This window comes from Babjeviella inositovora (assembly GCF_001661335.1).
Source record: "Babjeviella inositovora NRRL Y-12698 unplaced genomic scaffold BABINscaffold_19, whole genome shotgun sequence".
Taxonomy (NCBI): domain Eukaryota; kingdom Fungi; phylum Ascomycota; class Pichiomycetes; order Serinales; genus Babjeviella; species Babjeviella inositovora.
Genome location: NW_017566856.1, coordinates 127,846 through 147,212, shown reverse-complemented (window position 1 = coordinate 147,212; position 19,367 = coordinate 127,846). Strand labels below are relative to the sequence as shown.

General features: G+C 49.1%; 8 protein-coding genes across 8 annotated transcripts; 5 read left to right on the top strand and 3 right to left on the bottom strand.

Moving 5' to 3' along the window:
* Nucleotides 1-171: 171 nt before the first annotated feature.
* On the top strand, nt 172-2,967 carry BABINDRAFT_10556 (uncharacterized protein; the record flags this gene model as incomplete). Its single annotated transcript, XM_019126760.1, has 3 exons — nt 172-1,607; nt 2,096-2,309; nt 2,713-2,967. The coding sequence occupies 3 exons, from the start codon at nt 172-174 to the stop codon at nt 2,965-2,967; spliced, it is 1,905 nt and encodes a 634-aa protein (XP_018982351.1).
* A 278-nt stretch (nt 2,968-3,245) lies between these two features.
* SSB1 (Hsp70 family ATPase) lies at nt 3,246-5,301 on the top strand. Its single transcript, XM_019126778.1, has one exon. The coding sequence runs from the start codon at nt 3,336-3,338 to the stop codon at nt 5,175-5,177; it is 1,842 nt and encodes a 613-aa protein (XP_018982350.1). The 5' UTR covers nt 3,246-3,335; the 3' UTR covers nt 5,178-5,301.
* Nucleotides 5,302-5,351: 50 nt separating this feature from the next.
* Nucleotides 5,352-6,697, bottom strand: RIO2 (protein kinase). Its single transcript, XM_019130179.1, has one exon. It carries the CDS (start codon nt 6,678-6,680, stop codon nt 5,484-5,486), a length of 1,197 nt encoding a protein of 398 aa, XP_018982349.1. The 5' UTR covers nt 6,681-6,697; the 3' UTR covers nt 5,352-5,483.
* Nucleotides 6,698-7,642: 945 nt separating this feature from the next.
* BABINDRAFT_15880 (uncharacterized protein) lies at nt 7,643-8,470 on the bottom strand. Its single transcript, XM_019127296.1, has one exon. The coding sequence runs from the start codon at nt 8,429-8,431 to the stop codon at nt 7,778-7,780; it is 654 nt and encodes a 217-aa protein (XP_018982348.1). The 5' UTR covers nt 8,432-8,470; the 3' UTR covers nt 7,643-7,777.
* A 1,055-nt stretch (nt 8,471-9,525) lies between these two features.
* Nucleotides 9,526-9,871, top strand: BABINDRAFT_10552 (uncharacterized protein; the record flags this gene model as incomplete). Its single annotated transcript, XM_019126759.1, has 2 exons — nt 9,526-9,568; nt 9,621-9,871. The coding sequence occupies 2 exons, from the start codon at nt 9,526-9,528 to the stop codon at nt 9,869-9,871; spliced, it is 294 nt and encodes a 97-aa protein (XP_018982347.1).
* Nucleotides 9,872-10,372: 501 nt separating this feature from the next.
* On the bottom strand, nt 10,373-11,562 carry BABINDRAFT_10551 (uncharacterized protein; the record flags this gene model as incomplete). Its single annotated transcript, XM_019126758.1, has 2 exons — nt 10,373-11,457; nt 11,502-11,562. 2 exons carry the CDS (start codon nt 11,560-11,562, stop codon nt 10,373-10,375), a joined length of 1,146 nt encoding a protein of 381 aa, XP_018982346.1.
* Nucleotides 11,563-16,091: 4,529 nt separating this feature from the next.
* Nucleotides 16,092-17,825, top strand: BABINDRAFT_10549 (uncharacterized protein; the record flags this gene model as incomplete). The annotated part of the gene is made up of 1 exon (XM_019126757.1): nt 16,092-17,825. One exon carries the CDS (start codon nt 16,092-16,094, stop codon nt 17,823-17,825), a length of 1,734 nt encoding a protein of 577 aa, XP_018982345.1.
* Nucleotides 17,826-18,166: 341 nt separating this feature from the next.
* On the top strand, nt 18,167-19,066 carry RAV2 (Rav2p; the record flags this gene model as incomplete). Its single annotated transcript, XM_019132072.1, has 1 exon — nt 18,167-19,066. A coding segment is annotated over one exon (900 nt), but the record flags the coding sequence as incomplete, so codon positions are not given.
* Nucleotides 19,067-19,367: the final 301 nt, after the last annotated feature.

Here is a 19,367-nt window from a genome sequence, read left to right as displayed (position 1 = left end):
GGCCGCGGCTGTACCCCGGTAATCTTATTCTTCATGGAAAAAAAAAAATTGTTTCTTTTTATGCATCTCGGGGTGGCAGTATTTATTCACTACGAATCTGTGGTTCAAGATTTACCCAATTCACTCAAGATCTCATCCACATTCATTCGCATCATTACTAAACTACCAACTATGGCACTCATAAATCTATCGCCTCGCCCTGACGTCTTCAGGTCTAACCTCCACGAGATCCTCGCCACGGGGATCATCTGCATGGCACAGTTCGTCACCGTAGCTGTCAACAACCAGGCGCTAGCATTAATGAACACCGTGTCCGAATCATTTGGGAGCAACAGCAACAGTGACAAAGCCTGGTTCTCTGCCGCCTTTGCGCTTTCCGTCTCCACCTTGATTCTCATCTCCGGAAAGATCGGCGACTTGTACGGCCACAAAGCATGCTTCATCGCGGGCTACGCGTGGATTTCTGCGTGGTCCATCGTGGCTGGTGCTTCCGTCTACGTCAACTCCACCATCTTCTTCATCATCTGCCGCGCTCTCCTCGGTATGGGCTTTGCCTTCTTGCTTCCGTGTGCGATAGGGCTTCTCGCACTTTGCTACAAGAACGGGAGCCGAAAGGAGCTTGTGTGGGGCATTCTAGGTGCCGCGGCTCCAGCCGGAGCCTGCTTCGGCGGGATTATCTCCGGGGCCTTGGCTGGCTCCTGGTCGTGGTGTTTCTACATTTTGAGCATCAGCAGTGCGTTCTTTGCCGTGGCCGCCTACTTCCTCGTGCCCAATGTCCGCGCTGAAAAAAAGCCCGATACCGAGCTCGCCCGGGTGTCACCGCCGCCACCATCACAAGCAATGGATTGGTATGGGGGTGTCACGGGGGTGGCTGGGCTTGTGCTAATCATGGTTGCGTGGAACCAGGCACCGATTATGCTCTGGAGCGAGCCGTACGTGCCGGTTTTGTTTGCTGTGGGGCTTCTTCTCATGGGAGCGTTCTTCTTCCTTGAGTTGAGGGTGGTTGCAAACCCGCTCGTTCCGCTGGAAGTTATTAATAGGAAGATCGGGGTCACGCTTCTCTCGGTGGGCTTGGGCTGGGGGTCATTCGGGGTGTGGGGTTTCTACTACTGGGCTCTCTGTCTCAATCTCCGCGAGTACACCCCGCTTCTCACCGGTGTGTCGTACATTCCAGTGTGTTTGTTTGGGATCCTAGCGGCCTTTACTGTGTCCTACTCCATCAGCCGCATCAATCCATCCATCCTCATCTTTATCAGTAACATGTCCTTCTTTGCGAGTAGCTTGCTCTTGGCCCTCACCCCGGTGAACCAGACCTACTGGATCTTGCTGTTCATTCTGATGATTCCCTTGAGTTTTGCGATGGACATGTCTTTCCCCAGCAGCTCCCTCATCTTGTCGAACTATCTTCCAAGACACCACCAGGGCACGGCCGGCTCACTTGTATCCACCGTCACCAACTATGCCATGGGCTTGGCGTTGGGGGTTGCCGGTACCGCTGAGGTCTACACCGCCACCGGCGACAATGCCTACGACAGAATGTTGTCTGGATACCGCGGCGCTATGTGGACCGGTGTAGGCATTGCCGGCTTGGGGGTCGTGACCTCTGGGTATTTGGTGGTTACTACGCAACTCGAATGGAATAGAGACAAAAACGAGTTGGCAACGGAGTCATCAAAGACGAGTGGGTGGAGTAGCACGCTGGAGACTAAATAGTAGAGAGGTTTACATTGTATCATAAAATTAATTAATAGACAAAAGGTGTAAGGGTGGCATGTGTTGTGGGTTAAATTCTTGCAAATTTCTAAATTGGAATTTTAGATTCCCATTTCAAGCTGCCAGCCCAAGGTCCTGCATGGTCTCGCAACTTTCGCGCTCCTAAATACAACATTCCCGATGTCGTATCAAGACGCACGATCGCTCTGCTTAGTTTACAAAATGGTAACTCGGGCTGAAAATATTTACTCCTAGCCTCCCTGACCATCCGGGGTTTGTTTACGGAATCCGTTCAGACTACTGCCTCAATGTACACTGTTGAAAGTATGGTTCCCAATCCAGGCAATGATGAAAACTGTGGCCTCCCGGTATACATCCCTAGCGGAGCTACACCTGAGACAGATGAAAACGAATTACCTGGTGCGGCCCACTATTTGCGCATTATAGGTAGAGATTCCTTGTGCGACTCAATCGTTACCCGTGCTGATATGCTCACAACGCTTATTCCGACGATGTTAGACCTCTCGATCTCAAAACTAGGAGAGTTTTCGGACGAATCTATCATCATCATAAAGTATTCGGGTGCTCTCCACAAAGTGAGTACATCTCCTCTTTATATCCTGTGTTTATATCTAACACCCCTAGTTACTAAGCCATTTGATTCTGGAAACGCGCATGCTGGTAGTTTTAACCAAAGAGGAAATCCACGCTCTCTCTCTGTCACCTCAATGCTACCGTGTAGACAAATACCCATTGCTGCTTGTGACCGGCTACCGCGTCACCTTTTGGGCTCCCACTTTGCAAGCCCTCGTCTGGACCATGGCCAACCATTTATCTTTCCATCGCCTAGAACCCTCCCTGCTTGCCCTTCGTCCAAGCAATCTAAACGTACGCAGTCTACAGACCCAACCCTGCCCTCTGGTACGGCAACAGCACAAACACCCCCCCGTACCCCTTCCCACCAACCCTACACGGGCAAAAATCCTACAATTGACCAAGCGAGAGGTCACGTTTCTCATCGGCAAGAACGGCGAACGCATCAGCGCCATCCGCGCAGGGTGTGGGGCACTCATTAAGATCTTGCCGTTGGACGACGCTCCCCAGATCGAGCAGGGCTTCTTACATCCGCTCCTCAGCAGCTCCGTGAAGCCACAGTGCATCAGGGTCAGCGGCACGGCTCACCAGATCAGTGTGGCGGTGAGCCTGATTGAAAAGTGTATCTTCGATTACCGAAACGGCGTCGTCAGGTATTAGCTGGAATACGTGCAGGATGTTTACGCAGGATGTTTACGCAGGATGTTCATGCAGGATATCCATACAGGATATTCATGCAGACTGTAACGAAAACGACAGATTGGTTAAAGAAATCCGGTCTTGCATTCACTGCCTGCGTAAATATGCGCACGCTGCACGGGTATATATGGGTCTGCCCGACCGGGTAACGAAGGACGTTGAAAAGAAATTTTCCACTAGGCTGCGCACACGCTGAGGAAAAAATTTGTCGCAGTGTGGAAAATTTTCTCACAGTCACACTGCTCTGGTATTTAATATTGCAATCCCCTTTTTCTCTTCTTCTCCCGCTTTTTATTTCGACTTTCTCATTAACTCAAGAATCATTTAAAATGGCTGACGGTGTTTTCCCAGGTGCTATCGGTATCGATTTAGGTACTACCTACTCTTGTGTCGCTACTTACGACTCTGCTGTTGAAATCATTGCCAACGAGCAAGGTAACCGTGTTACCCCATCCTTCGTTGCCTTCACCGCTGAAGAAAGATTGATCGGTGATGCCGCTAAGAACCAGGCTGCGTTGAACCCAACCAACACTGTCTTCGATGCCAAGCGTTTGATCGGCCGTCGTTTCGACGAGGAATCCGTCCAGAAGGACATCAAGTCCTGGCCATTCAAGGTCTTGGATGTTGCTGGTGCCCCACAGATCCAGGTTGAATACTTGGGTGAATCCAAGACTTTCTCTCCACAGGAAATCTCCTCCATGGTCTTGACCAAGATGAAGGAAATCGCTGAGGCCAAGATTGGTAAGAAGGTTGAAAAGGCCGTCGTCACCGTCCCAGCCTACTTCAACGATTCTCAGCGTCAGGCCACCAAGGATGCCGGTGCCATTGCCGGGTTGAACGTTTTGCGTATCATCAACGAGCCAACCGCCGCTGCTATCGCTTACGGTTTGGGTGCTGGTAAGTCCGACAAGGAAAAGCACGTCCTTATCTTCGATTTGGGTGGTGGTACTTTCGATGTCTCCCTTTTGCACATCGCTGGTGGTGTCTTTACCGTTAAGGCTACTGCCGGTGACACCCACTTGGGTGGTCAGGATTTCGACACCAACTTGTTGGAGCACTTCAAGACCGAGTTCAAGAGAAAGACCAACTTGGACATCTCCTCCGACGCCCGTGCCTTGAGAAGATTGAGAACCGCGTGTGAACGTGCGAAGAGAACCTTGTCCTCTGTCACCCAGACCACCGTTGAAGTCGACTCCTTGTTCGACGGTGAGGACTTCTCCGCCAACATCACCAGAGCCAGATTCGAAGACATTAACTCTGCTATGTTCAAGTCCACCTTGGACCCAGTTGAGCAGGTCTTGAGAGACTCCAAGATTCCAAAGTCCTCGGTCGACGAGGTTGTCTTGGTCGGTGGTTCCACCAGAATTCCAAAGGTCCAGAAGTTGTTGTCTGACTTCTTCGAGGGTAAGCAGTTGGAAAAGTCTATCAACCCAGATGAGGCTGTTGCTTTCGGTGCCGCCGTCCAGGGTGCCATCTTGACTGGCCAGTCCACCTCCGACGAAACCAAGGACTTGTTGTTGTTGGACGTCATCCCATTATCTTTGGGTGTCGCCATGCAGGGTAACGTCTTTGCCCCAGTTGTCCCAAGAAACACCACCGTTCCAACCATCAAGAGAAGAACTTTCACCACCTGTGAAGACCACCAGACCACCGTCCAGTTCCCAGTCTACCAGGGTGAACGTGTCAACTGTGTTGAAAACACCTTGTTAGGTGAGTTCGACTTGAAGAACATTCCACCAATGCTGGCCGGTGAGCCAGTCTTGGAGGCCATCTTCGAAGTCGATGCCAACGGTATCTTGAAGGTTACTGCCGTTGAAAAGTCTACCGGCCGTACCGCCAACATCACCATCTCCAACTCTATCGGTCAATTGTCTTCCCAGGACATTGAAAAGATGATTAGCGATGCTGAAAACTTCAAGTCTGCTGACGAAGCTTTCGCCAAGAAGCACGAGGCCAAGCAAAAGTTGGAGGCCTACGTTTCTTCTATCGAAGCCACCGTTACCGACCCAATCTTGTCCGCCAAGTTGAAGAGAGGTTCTAAGGACAGAATCGAAGCCTCTTTGTCCGACGCTTTGGCCACTTTGGAAATCGAAGATGCCTCTGCCGATGACTTGAGAAGAGCCGAATTGAACCTTAAGCGTACCGTCACCAAGGCCATGGCTACCCGTTAAATTTAACTAGTGGTCCACTCTTATGATCTCAAGTTGTATTCTCATGTCAAATCTCATTTAGTTTTTATAATCTAAACAAATATATAAAAGATATTCTAGCGTAGGTTAAGAGTCTGATTTTGTACCAAGATTTATTTCTGTGTGCTCTATTTCCCGGGTCTGCTCTAAGGGAGTTTTTTTTTTTTTGGTTGCATCTTGAAGAGGACTTGACTGCGTGTGACAGTTGATTCCATATTCAACGGTGGAAACACTCTAAACCTCAGCCCTACTTGTGACTATTTCTCTGCTTCAATATTTTATTATACACTACTCATCCAAGATGTAATTCCCAAACTTGTCCATCTTCAAGTTGCCATCGCCCGCGGATATTGCGGAGATGATTCTCTCATTTTCGTCGTCATCAGATTCGCTCTCTTCTTCACTTTCATCGTACTCAGACTGACTTTCCTCCTCTTCTTCCTCTTCCTCTACAACATTCAAATTTCTCATGCCCTCTAGCGCTCCCTCCAACTCCTCTTCCTCCTCGTTCTTCTTTTTTTTAGAGTACCCAGAAGCCTGAACCTCGACGTCCAAGTTAGCAATTCGCCTGACATCCCTTTTGAAGTCCGGCTTGGCGTATCTGAAGCCTTCTCCAAACCCGTCGGTGTCTAGCATAGAACTATCGTCTCTAGGCCTGTAGTTGAATCTCTTGGCAAAGAAGGTGGTGATTCCCTCGACGTCACGGTTGAAGTAGAACTCGGCGTCCACGTGGCCGATGGAGACACACTGCGGGAAATCGATGACGACAAAGTCAGATTCGTACTTGCCAAAGTCCGCCTCGTCACGGATGATGATATTAAATTCGTTGTAGTCGCAGTGGATCAACCCGTGGTTCCCCAACTGTACGATAAACTTCATCAAGCCGGAGTACAAACCCTTGTAGTCTCTGTGCTTTTTCACGGCCCTCATTGGGAGCCCGTTAATCCACTCCATCAAGATGCAGTGTCTCGACCAATCATAGGGAGTCGGCACGTAGAAGCCATTCTTGTGCAATACGGACATGAACTGGTGCTCCTTTTCGGCAGCCAATCTGGAGAGATACATCCAGTTACCGGTCTGCTTGTTTCTGAGGTAGTCACGGTTGTTCTTGACGGTTCTAAACGAAGTTCTTCCCAAACGGTGAATCTTGAGCACCTTGGTGTGCCCCGAAGCGTCGCTGGTGGAGTAGATATCGGACTCCTTACCCACCCCGATAATGTTCCCCACGGAGTACACGGTACCCCTGTTGGTCATCGACTTGAGCGCCAAGTAATCGTACCCGGAGAATGACAAACGGTACCCGTCGTACTTTGCGTTTCTCAATTTGCTGATAAGTGATAGCTTTGCCAAGTCGGAAATGCATCTCCCAGTGGCGGACACCGAGCGTAAGCCACCGACCTGGTGGATCAATTTGGTTGGCACAACCTCGTGGTTGCGCGAGCCCAACTCTACAGCGGTGAGGACGCGAAAGTCGTCCACCGTCATGTATCTCATATGAGTCAAATCAAGCTTCATTGTGTGGTGATGTAGGTGCTTTGGTGTACAATTTTAACCTGGCTAGAAATATATTTATGCATGCGAAAATATTTTTCATTTTAGATGAGATGGTTGGGAGCCATGGGCGAGACTCATACTATTTACTGATGAAAGTTCACAAGGTGGTAGCTGAATTTTTCGCATTTTGGGCAGTGCTCGCGGTACTGGTGTATAAATGTGACAGGCTGGTTACAAATATATACGTATAAAGATACATGTACTATTTATTATAGCATATCGGATCTATATAAACATCAGACTGCAATAGATGTATATATTTAAGTGTTATTGAATATACCTGTATTGTTAATAGTAGTTATTGAATTATAATCAGCAGTGCGAATATTGGTAAATATTTCTCTCTGACGATTTCTCTATGATATAATAATATCAATATTTTTATGATATTAATAATACTCGCCATATGCAACTTATATGTTGAGCTCATAGACCTCGACAAAGGTCTTGATCGGAGAATACGTAGGTATACGTGTACCGGTCCCATACAATCATGTATCGAAAAGTGCCGTGGATGGTTTTGGGGTATGCATTGGAACTGGCAGCATGCTGCATGCCGGTAGTCTACCCAAGCCTACGCGGGAGCCGCCTTGTATCCTGGGTAGATAGATAGACAAGCACTACCGGCCATTTTATGATATACTGAAGACTTCACCAGCGAATCGAATATCGTTACGTTGTCTGTGTGCATGGGGTGGCTCGGCCTTTTTCCTGCAGACCCCGTCGGCCTGTACCCACCATGCATCGCGAACGAATGGGTGACAAGTGCGTGGGAGATCCCTGCGCTGTATGCGTCAACTGCAGGCTTGAAACGTCGGCATCTCAGGGACAAACACATGTTCGCGATATCAGTATTAACAAATGGGCTCTAGTTTTGTTCTTAACTAACCAATTCCCTACCCAACCAACTGTGTTGATAGTCAATCTCCGTACAATTCTACAGACCATCAATGTCAAAGATTAAGCTATGTAAAGCGAATATTTGAAGCTGACTAGCTGTTGTTAGCTTGAGGAATGGAGAGGTGGAATTACCATCTACCCTGGTCACGGCCACCTTCGTTGCCGTATTCACCACGACCTTCGTAACCACCGCGACCTTCGTTGCCGTATTCACCACGACCTTCGTAACCACCGCGACCTTCGTTGCTGAATTCGCCACGGCCTTCGTAACCACCGCGACCTTCGTAACCACCGCGACCTTCATTGCCATATTCTCCACGGCCTTCGTAACCACCACGGCCACCTTCGTGGCCTTCACGACGACCTTCGTGGTCTTCACGACGGCCTTCATGACGACCTTCATGACGACCTTCATGATCTTCACGACGGCCTTCGTAGCCCTGCTGGCCATAGCCACCCTGATTACCCTGCTGGCTATAACCACCCTGATTACCCTGCTGGCCATAACCACCCTGATTACCCTGGTGCTGTCTGTTTTCGTTGTGATCTTCGTAGGCATCTTCGATCTTGTTGGCAGCAAAGGCACCGACAATAGCACCACCGATGCCACCTAAGGTAGAGTGCTGACCGGAGATCTTAGAGCCACCGTAGCCACCAGCAGCGGCACCGGCGACGGTGGAGAGGAAACCTCTCTCACCGTTTTCACCTTGCTGCTGTTGCTGCTGTTCTTGTGGTCTGTAGTTGGAATTGTCACCGGAGGAGTAGAAGTCGTTAGCGGACATGATGTGTATGTTAAAGAAGGAAAAGATATGGTTGGGAGAAACGGAGATCACGCTCGATTTATAGAGCTTGGGCTAACTCGGGCGCTTCATCGTGGAACAGGGCTCAGCGAGGGGTGAAATTTGGCCATCCTATTAACGGCACTCCGCCGCAAGGTTAGAGACGCATTCCGGCACGCAGCCATAAAGGGGGGCTCTAATGCATTACAGGTTAATCACGTCAGGACACATGGACTTCGCCACGTAAACATGTAGAGCATCGGAATTGCAGTAGCCACTGATTTACGGTTTCAAGGAGTGTCTACATACGATGTGACCATGCGAGACCGCCATTGGGGAGTGCAATTGAGCTAGGGATGCCCCCACGTTTACATCCATGCGGATCAATTTCCTGGAGCGAGACCAAGCGGCCCGGAACCGCGCCACAGATATTGGCAGATCCACAATGAATGTGTCTAAAATAGATTATAGAGGGATAGAGTTACACTCCTTAGTTTAGTATACGAGGCTATTGATAAACACTACCTTTCACCTTCTGCAGGAGATGGATGCGAGCTTGATCCTTCCCTTCGACTATCCACCCGTCACTGCCCCTGCTTCCACGCAGTAAAGCCAGGAACAAGCGGCAATTCCTGTGGCCGAGGGAGGGGAAGAAGAAGTACGAGTGCGAAACAGCGTTCATCGCACCACCAGGGTCTACTACGGGGCTATACGGCAAGAGTTATAGCTAATTTTACTCCACTTGCACAGCTAAACCTTAGAAGCTTTCTCTATAAAATTGGTGCGCATCACATGACGAAATTGGGCGTTGAGAAATGCCATTTAATTTTCGTGGATAAACGGAAAACAGGAAGGAAACTAAAATATATCTGAAATATTGAGACCTGAAACTTATATTCTATTTTACCAGATGTTCATCGTGATAGGGTGGATTCTGCATGGACCCAAACAGGAAGGGTGATTTTCTGTGCGCACTACTTATCCTCTCAGCTTCTCAACCAATGAGCAGATCGAGCATTTTACCTGTACTAAAAAGCAAGACGCTTGACAGCGGAAGCTATTACTGACAGCCTCACACACCCAGCCAACACCCAGAAATGTTCTTTCCAACTATCGCCACCCTCAAATTCACTGCTTTTGGTACGTAAATATTCGGTTCCCGCATGAGACCAGGAATACTAACCCCCCGCAGCTGCCACCGTTAGATACTTAGGTTTGGTCGGTGCCCACAAGGCTCCCTTGTCCAGCCCAAAGGTTTCCCTCGCCTTCGTTGCTACTGGCTTGGGTGCCGGGTTGCTCTACGACTACAAGAAGCAGGAATGGCAGGCATACACCGAGGACCGTGTCAAGTTCTTGGAAAAATTCAGAGAGGAGGTTGTTGTTCCCGGTCAGAAGGCCCACTGGGAGGAGACCAAGGACTTGAGATCTGAAGTCCGTCTTTAAGCATTGAGGAAGACACCCGGGGGTGTCATTGCATTGTACTTTATGAGAACAGCTAGGTCATAACGCCTAGGGGCTGTTTATTTATTTCCATATAAACTTATCACATGAAAAAAATATAACCTTGGGTTTGTAATGGTTACCCTTTTCAGGGTTTACAGCTGAATAACGGAATTATGATGGCTTTGGTGCGTTATAGGCTGATGTGGCCGAACCTAAAGCGTGGAAATGCTGCTTCTGCTGCATTCCAGGGTGTAGCATATTCTATAGATTCAGAACGGAAAATTCCTCTGGAAATACAATGAGCAAATTAGCCCTTTAACGTTCTACAGGCCCAGAATAATACTTAATAATTTAAGTTTCCAACCAACCTTCTACAACACCATTTAGGTATTAGTAATCCTATAATCCCAGCCATTAAACATCATCCGCACAACGCTCGTTCATTCTACAAACCAAACCAATGAATATTTAACCATTCAGCATACTTTACATTTCTATATCCTACATCTCAACCTCTTCCATGTCCGATTCCCCGCTGTCTTCGGACCCAATGTCCTCGCTGAGATCCTCCTCTTCCACGTTCTTGCTGAACACCTGCTTCGGCTCTTCGTCGCTGTCTATATCACTGTCACTGCCCTCGCTGCCGGAATCGCTGCCCATCTCCGAGTGGAAAGACTCGTCGTCATCGTCGTCATCGCCTTCTGGGGCCTCTGCAACTAAGGTGACCAATTCACTGACTTCGTTCTTCAGTGTGGACTTGCCTTTCATTGTGGTGCTCATGCTCTGATCAGCAACCTTACGGTGTCTGATGTAGTCGTCGATCTTGTTGAACTCGTCTTGGTCGATCATGGAGAACTCAAACTTCTCTCCCTTCGTCATCACGACGTTCAAATTGAAGGTCAACCGAGTGATGGACGTGTAGGTGATGGCCTCGATCTGGTGAGATTGGAACAACAAGACTGGTTTCTTATACCCAAAGAGGATGTGTTGGGGTAAGAAGTAGAGGGTGCCCTCTTTGGAGCCATTGTACGCGTCCACAAAGAACGCCTTGCTGGCTTTTTCCTGGAACGGGGATGTAAGGTTGAATCCAAACATCTGTGCTTGTTTTTCAAGAAACGCGTTGAGGCTAAGCACTGCGAGCTTCTCCGCCAACTGATTCTTCAAAATATCTTCGTTGACGGTCAAGATCAAGGGTTCAGAGTTGAATTTGGCATCTTGGTTGTGCTTGTAGAACAAGAGCAAGGTCTGGAGGTGCGGCTTGTCGCGGGAGGTCGGCAACAAACAGGCAAACTCGATGTTATCGCGGCTCAAGTCGTTGAGAACGAGCTCCGGTGCTTCCCCAGGCTTGCAAACTGCCAAGTACGGCTCCTGGCTTGCGGGATGCACCGCAAACACCAACGACATTTTCTTGCGGAGCGGTGACTGGAAGGAGATATCCTTGAGCTCCACCACGATCCCTGAGGCATCAATCTTGTCGATTCTGCTGTCGAGGTTCACCACCTCGATCTTGCGTTTCCTGCTCTCTGGCTTGCCCTTCAAGAACCCGCATACATCTATAAACACGCTCTCGCTTTCTGGGCACTTTGCTGAGAGGTTAGTATCAGCCGAAACTATTAATACGACAACATACCAATAACCAGATTTATTCTGTCTGCGAGTTCCTTAGGGAAATCTGGAAGCACTGAAGACATTGAGTTTGATGGAAATAGCAACTGGTGAAATGGCCTAAAGTGGCATCTGATTACTTATCTTTTTCTAGTTCTGTTGATGTAGACGTGCGCGCACCACCGAAAAATTGAAGCCGCAAAGCAAAACAGATCGAAAGCTTCGGCGTAACAATTCGTATCAGAACATTGATACCAAGGAACGTTGGGGATTCTATCGGATACCCACATCAGGCATTAAAAACACCAGGCATTTTCTTTTTTAAGAACCATTAGAATTCAATGCCCGTTTCTGCAAAGAGATATATTGAGGAGGTTGTTCCCGATGCTACCCCCGTTATTAAGCGTTCAAAGCGCGATTCCTCGTTGCTTGGCCGCCTCTTGAGGACGTTCAGCAGCCAGGAAGTCGAGCCCAAGACGGAAAATCGACTCTGCACGGTTCCACAGATCATCCCACCTAGCTTGGAAGACGACACGGTGCTTCCTGAGCCAAAAAAGTACACTAGCCAGCTCGAGTTAATACAGGACTATTACAACGCGATGGACCAAAGTCTGGTGAAGATAAACGGCTTCAACCACTTGCCAAGCGAAGAACTGGAGGGTTTCGTCTTGGAGCCGAGAATTGACATCAACGAGAGCCAGTACGAGGACGGAAAATTGATCAGACCGCAGTACATCAACATCGATCCCCAGGAGAGATATTACCTCTTGCAGTTGAAGGAGAACATGAAGTTGTACAACTATGCACAGGCTAGTAGAAACACAAAGTTCAACGCCATCGTCAGAGACAAATTACCCCGTGAGGCGTGGAGCGTTGGTTGCCAGCACAACCCCAGAATGGTCGAGACGTCGACCCAGACACACGATGCGCCCCAGAAACGGTCCTTCATGCAAAGCATCGCTAAGCGCAAGAGAACAATGCGGATTCCCGAGGCTCGCAAGAAGACATCGGGCTACTTCTGCGGCGACTTCTGCTACGACTTGAAGAAGATCTCTGAGGAAGCTGCCAAGAGCGACAACATTGGTAAGGGTATGGACGGCTACTTGGGCACCCTCAGCACCGCGAAGGTCGTACAGTCCTCCAGAAATGAGTTCGACTTGTTTGACCCAAAGAGAAAGCAGCAGGTGTACGACGAAGCTGTCAGGGTACAACAAGCTGCCAAGGACACTGCCAGGTCCTTCTCCGTTAGTGTGGACGCCACAGCAGAAAAGCCAGCTGTTACCCCCAGTGCCGGGTTCAGCTTCATGTCCCAGAAGTCGACTGACAAGGAAACGAGGGAAGGGTCTACCGGAACGGCCGAGCCTGATGTGTATGAAAAGCCCGAGAAGTCTCTGCTTAGTGCCAAGCCTGTCGATAAGACTGAAATACTGACAGGACAGCCCTCTTTTGGTTCGAAGGAAGCGGTTCCAGCTGCTACTCCTACTTTTTCCTTTGGCGCTAAGCCCGCCACTGATATCTCTGCTCCTGAGGCCTCCACCGACGTCTCTGCTTCTGAGGCCCCTACTCCGGCCCCTGCCTTCTCCTTTAGCGCTAAGCCTGTCACCAATATCTCTGCTTCTGAGACACCAAAGCCGGCCCTTGCTTTCTCCTTTGGTGCTAAGCCTTCCACCGATGTCTCTACCTCTGAGACATCCACTCCAGTACCTGCTTTCTCCTTTGGTGCTAAGCCCTCCACCGATATCGCTACCCCTGAGACATCCATTCCAGCCCCCGCTTTTTCCTTTGGTGCTAAGCCCTCCACCGATATCGTTGCTTCTGAGACATCTGCTCCGGCCCCCGCTTTTTCCTTTGGTGCTAAGCCTTCCGCCGATATCGTTGCTTCTGAGGCGTCTGCTCCGGCCCCTACCTTTTCGTTCGGATCCACGAAACCTGTGGTTATGTCTGCGACCGAGGCTGCCTCCATCCCCACATTCTCTTTGGACGGTGTTTCAAAAAAACGTTCTGCTGGTGACGAGGAGGAAACCGAAACCAAAAAGCCAGAAGTGTCTTTTGGCTCCACGCCAATTTCTTTCGGCGCAGCAACCACACCAAAGACTGACTTCTCCTTTGGAGCAGCCACTACTCCAAAGACTAATTTCTCTTTTGGGATTTCTGCAAAGCCCGAGACTTCAACCAGTACCCCAAGCCTCTCTCTTGGGTCATCTGACAAGGCCAAAGATACTGGTTCTACCGTTCCGGTGTTTGGTGCAAGTGGAACTGCCCCCAGCTTTTCCTTTACTGGTGCGATCCCAGCCACAGAGAAGCCAACAACGCCCGCCTTCTCGTTTGGTGCGAGTAAACCAGCTGAAACAGAGGCTGCTAAGACGGAGGTTCCTAAGATGGTGGCCCCTAACACGGCGTTCGGTACCTCAGCGACTCCTTCCTCAGACCCAAAGCTTGCCTTCTCCCTTAGCGAGGCTTCCAAGCCAACCTTCGGAGATACCTCTACTGCTCCCGCCACCACTGAGAACAAGCTATTCCTGTTCGGGGCCCCGCCTGTCCCTGGTTCCACACCTTCCACCGCCCCTGTTGCTGGCTTTTCTTTCGGTGCGACAGCCGCTCCTACAACACCAGGTGCCCAGAATGCCTCTGAGTCTTTGTTTGGCACTGCTACCAAGACAGCCTTTACCTTTGGTGACGCAAACAAGCCAATGGCTGCCGCTCCAGCACCAGCTTTCGGGTTTAGCACCACTCCGTCCGCTAGTTCCTCTGTAGTCCCGAGCAAGGAAGCTACGCCTGTGTTTGCCCAGGCCCCTCTGGCGTTCAGTTTTGGTACCGCCAGCCAGCCCGCGGTGAATGCTCCAGCGGCTGCTTCGGTTTTCAGATTCGGGGCTACTACCGCCCCCACCTTTGGTAGCAACAACAGCTCCACCACGAACATTGCGGGAGGGTTTGGTAACCCACCGACCCAGGGGCCTGACAGCAATACAGCCTCTGCTTTTGGTACCAACCCTTCCTCCACTTTCGGTGCTAGCGCCCCTGTGTTTGGTGCCAACCCGCCTTCCGCTTTTGGTACCAGTGCCCCTGTGTTTGGCGCTAGCAATGGCTCTGGCTTCAATTTTAGTGCGCTGTCTCCTGTGACTCCACAGCCCCAGACTGGGTTCAACCCGGCGAATCCGTCGTTCAACTTCGGTGGCTCCGCCGCTCCCACCGACCCGGCTGCCGTGTTTGGTCAGCCAAGCGCCGCGTTTGGAGGGAACAATGGTATGTTTGGCCAACCCAACGCCCCGTCTATGGGTACCCCGTCGCCTAGTGGCACACCACAACCGAGCGGTGCCCCAAGAAGAAGAATCATCATGCCGAGATCCAGAAGACCCGGTCCGCCTGGGCGCTAAGGAAATAGTACAGTGAAACTAAACAATTTGGACATCTAGTTAAGATGCGGGGTGAAAATTATAGGACCGTACAATGGAGCTATATTCCCACTTATGACACCCAAGAACCAATTATAAGCACGAGGGCGTTAAATTATTGATCTACTGGTTCATGAGCCTTTATCCAATATGGAAATACCTTCGGAAATCCTATAACCTTCGAAAATCTCGTATACTGATAGACACCCGGTAGTCTAGATTCAAACGACAGTTTGACTTTAATACTCATTTATTGCTTATTCGGCAAGATATTGACGCATGTACACGCATATAACGCGTTCGGCGGTTAATTCGCACCATGCCCCTTTTTTGCTAAATAAAATAGCTTGAACACACTTTTTATAGGGGTTCACTAATTACAATTATTCTCAACTATGAAATCCCTGGGGACTGAGTCGGAGACTTTAGGAGTTGAGACCATCAGGAGTTCAGAAACGAATCAGGCGCTTAACTCAGAGGCCATTGAAAGTTTGCAAGAATGCATCGACGAAACCCACACGCCCACCGTTGACTATGAAGAATCACCCCTACTCTCACCCGATGACGAAACAATGCCCTTGTTACAGGACCGGGGCACTGATAGGGTGTATAACACCGCAGCCCTTCCACCAGACTACAACAGCGCGCTTAGCTGGGCAATTGCTTATATCTTCCGTCTGCTCACATCGAGGGTTATTTTTATATGTATCACAGGTTTACTTGCAATGAATGCGCTTTATCTTTCGAGGAGCATTCCCAATGCTTTAATGGAGGCCGTCCATGTGAATCTTGACAATTGTGCGGTTCTTGGCTGGACAGAGACAGGGGTGTCGCTTAAGATTGAGGGGTCTGTATTTGTGAATTATTCAAAAATATCCAACTGGTACCCCAGAATCCTCACATATACTGTTGGGGTTACTATGGGCTCGATAACCGTACTTCTGCAAAGCCCTGTGGATGTTTATGCCGAATTTGGAGATCAGGGCCCCAAGCATGTCATCACATTCCACCCCCCTCCGCTTCTGATCCTCCTCGCTGATCGGAGCATTACCCCTCTTGCCTTCACCAGCGAAGTAATAGTTGTTTCTCAAAATGTCGTCTTGTTTATGACTGCGGTGATTCGGCAAAAAGAGCTAGGAGCGGAAAAACTTCCAATAACACTCTCTGGTTCAGTAAATACCTCTATCCTGTCTACACGGATAAACTATGGTAACTACTACACAATGGTTCGAAAACAGATTGAGTTCCCGGTTCCAGCTGATCCACGGTCTGATATTTTGGACTATATGGTCAGAGACACGATTGACGGAGTGGACTTGGCTATTTCGGCTTCCCTTCCATACGAATACCCTGTGTCCATGCATATTCCCGCTCTAAAATGGGAAATATTTTGTCCAGACTGTGACACCTCGATGGTGAAGGTATCAAGTGTCACCACATCGTCAATCTTTCTACAGCCCTACCGATACTTTATAGTTTCGGTCGTAGCTGAAATTCCTCGGTTCCCGCGAAACATCGTAGCCAGCTGCCCCGATGGACGATCTCCTCTAGATGTTCTTGTCCAGGAAACCCTTGCCGCGAAGAAAATGAAGGTGTATGTTAGGGCATCCAAGTTTCAAAATGAGGACCTTCCTGGATGGGTGGTGTATGCCATGTCGAAAGTGTTTGTCCCTGTTGCATTCGCCGCTCCCCAGCTCTCAGTGGAGGTACCCCTTACTGAGTTTAAAATAAGAAACACCATCATTACGATTCCCTCAGTTGATGGCTATCAACCGTTTCTCGATTCGAATGTTACGTTTCTGGTGGGAATTCCCAAAGAAAGCCACTGCGTGGTGGAGCTATTGGGATTACGAGGGAGGTTTGAGGTTGAACATCAGGGTGAAACTCTCGGTGGGGTGTATATCGAGTCCATGCAACCGGTTAAAAGCTCGATGGACAGGGATCTCACCATCAGTGTTTTTGAGAAAGACGGGAGATGTTTTACCGGGAACGACGTTGCCATCGCCAATATTCTCCAGCGGTTCTTGGACGGAAAGAGCAGCCGCGTTTCAATCATTTCCACCGGAGACGTGAAGTTAAGCCTGGCACTTCTTGAATCAACAATCAGGGGTATTTCTGGTACTGCTATGGCCACGCTCCTGGGGTGGAATACAACTTTCCCAGCCCTTAGACCGGAACCTATGATCCAGAACATAACTTTCTTACAATCGTCGCCAAATATGATTCAAGTAAGGGTCCTTGTCGAGACAAACAATCAGCTTGATATTTCTCTTAAAATGGATGAGCTAGATATATTTTTTGGATCCAAAAAGGCGTTATTTGGGCATGCCACCGTCCACAGGATCCAGATGGAAGCCCGGAAACGGTTCGTATTCACGGTAGATGTTACCCTCGACCCTCTATCATACCTGGATGAAGGCTTCCGCCAACTTTCACTATTCGCAAGTAGCTACATCTCTGGGATAGACCAAACCATTAAACTTGAAGGTCATTCGGGCTCAGTCCCCACATCCCTGAATATCTCAAACATCTTGTCTCATTTATCGGTTGAGCTCTCAGTACCCGAGATCAAATATCCCCTCAACATGGGCTCAAGAAACCCCTTTATTATTTCATCGATCATGCATGTTATGACTATGGAGGTTGAGGTGGTTGTGTACAATCCAATGTCCAACATGGATGTGATCATCACGGTGGACAGCGCCGAGGCGATATACGAAGGCAACATTGTGGGGTGCATAGATCACGCTGAAACCGTCACTGCTCCACCCGGAATATCCACCACCCGTAAAATCTCTGTATCACCCCGAAATGGGTTGGTTAGAGATGCGCTTCTCAAGCTCGTGAACCGCAAGGTACAAGTCGATTGCTTGTGCCGTATAACCGCCAGCATAGGCGGCTTTTCGTTGGACTTGATTTTTACCGGTTCCGGGATCGAGACAGAAATTAGAATGTGAGCCGTGCTTTGCTACCCCCTTTGATATCTTTGCTACTAAAATTAAAGAGCTACCCTAATATTCTAATGCCATATTTTTAATCGTCACTAATCGTGCCTTTCATTAACCGCAGAAGGCACGGTTACCCCACGTGCCAATCCTGTACATAACTGTACCCTTGCGGCGTACGGTCTTATGTAACTGGCATCCCTTGTGTATCACACTGAGAAAAGATATAACCACCCAACCATGACAGCCTTGTATCCTCCACTAGATGATACAGAAATCGAAGCCCAGATAAAGCAGGTTAAAGTAAGCATGGTACCAGACGTATAGCCCCCGTGAGGTACTAACCGCCGCAGGAAAATGAAAGAGCGTGGCTCATCGAGCGAATCATCAAGCCAGAATACCCCAAGATCTTGGACACACTACATGAATGCGTGGAGGCATTGGAGGATGGAACCCCCAATCAATTAGCCTTGAGCTCCTTTAAATCTGAGGCCGTTAAAGGTATCATCGTCCGCCAGAGGCACCAGCTTACTAAGGTTGACTTCATCTTGAAGATGAAGGGGTCGCATAAATCGTCCAGATACGAGTCAAACAAGCCCATTGACTTGTCACAGATCCCACAGGCGCTCCAGCTAGTTTTCCAGGCCGTTGAAAGAGCGGAAGTACTCTTTTCGTTGACGAATTCAGAAAACATACAGACCCACATGAATGCGCTCCTTGAGGCCATCGCATTTGCCAAGCTAGCGCTCCAGATCCCAGAGAAGCAGCTCTTCTTCCCTTGGCATGTCATTGATAGTGCCAGTTTTACGCCTGTCCTTCCACCGACCGTTTCGTTGGACTTTTTTGTGCATGAAGCGCTGCTTGGGTTTGAGGTGCGAACGTTAGAGCCGGTCACCGAGTCCCCGTGGTGCACCATTGGACCCGATGGAAAGAGTTATGTGGACCAAATGAGAGAAAAGGTTAAGAACCGCACTCAAAGTGTTTCCAATGTACGTGACGGTAAAAGCGTGCCGGGAGGAGGGAGCCATCATGGGGCAACCTCCATTTCTAGCTTCTTCCCTAGTTTTAGAAAGTCCAAACCGGAAGACTACTTGACCAAATGTTCTACATATAACAACTCCGTGGTTATGGAGCTCGAGAAGTGCGAGGTTTCGATATTCGATCCCGTTTTGATGAAATGCGGGACCAAATTGGATGGCTTGCACCATCTCGTGAGCAATTTATACAAGAACTTGAAGGATATTTCAGAGTGAATGGTGTCTGTGAGAAATGATTTAGTATTGGTTTAATACAGGTTTTTCCACATACGAGTTAGACCTGGACTATACTAGTCAGCTCTGGAGTAAAGAGATAACTCCCACTGGAATACCCAGCGAGTCAATGTTCTGTAGTAACTTTTATATATTGTTATTCCCTGCGAATGTTTACTTCAACTGAGGATAATTCAGTATGAATTCAAGCCCTATATGCAGCCTGCATATAATCATCTGGAGCCCTTACAATTAATATCCCAGAGATGAGCCCGGGTAACTCTCAATCTCAAATTTTTCCGCG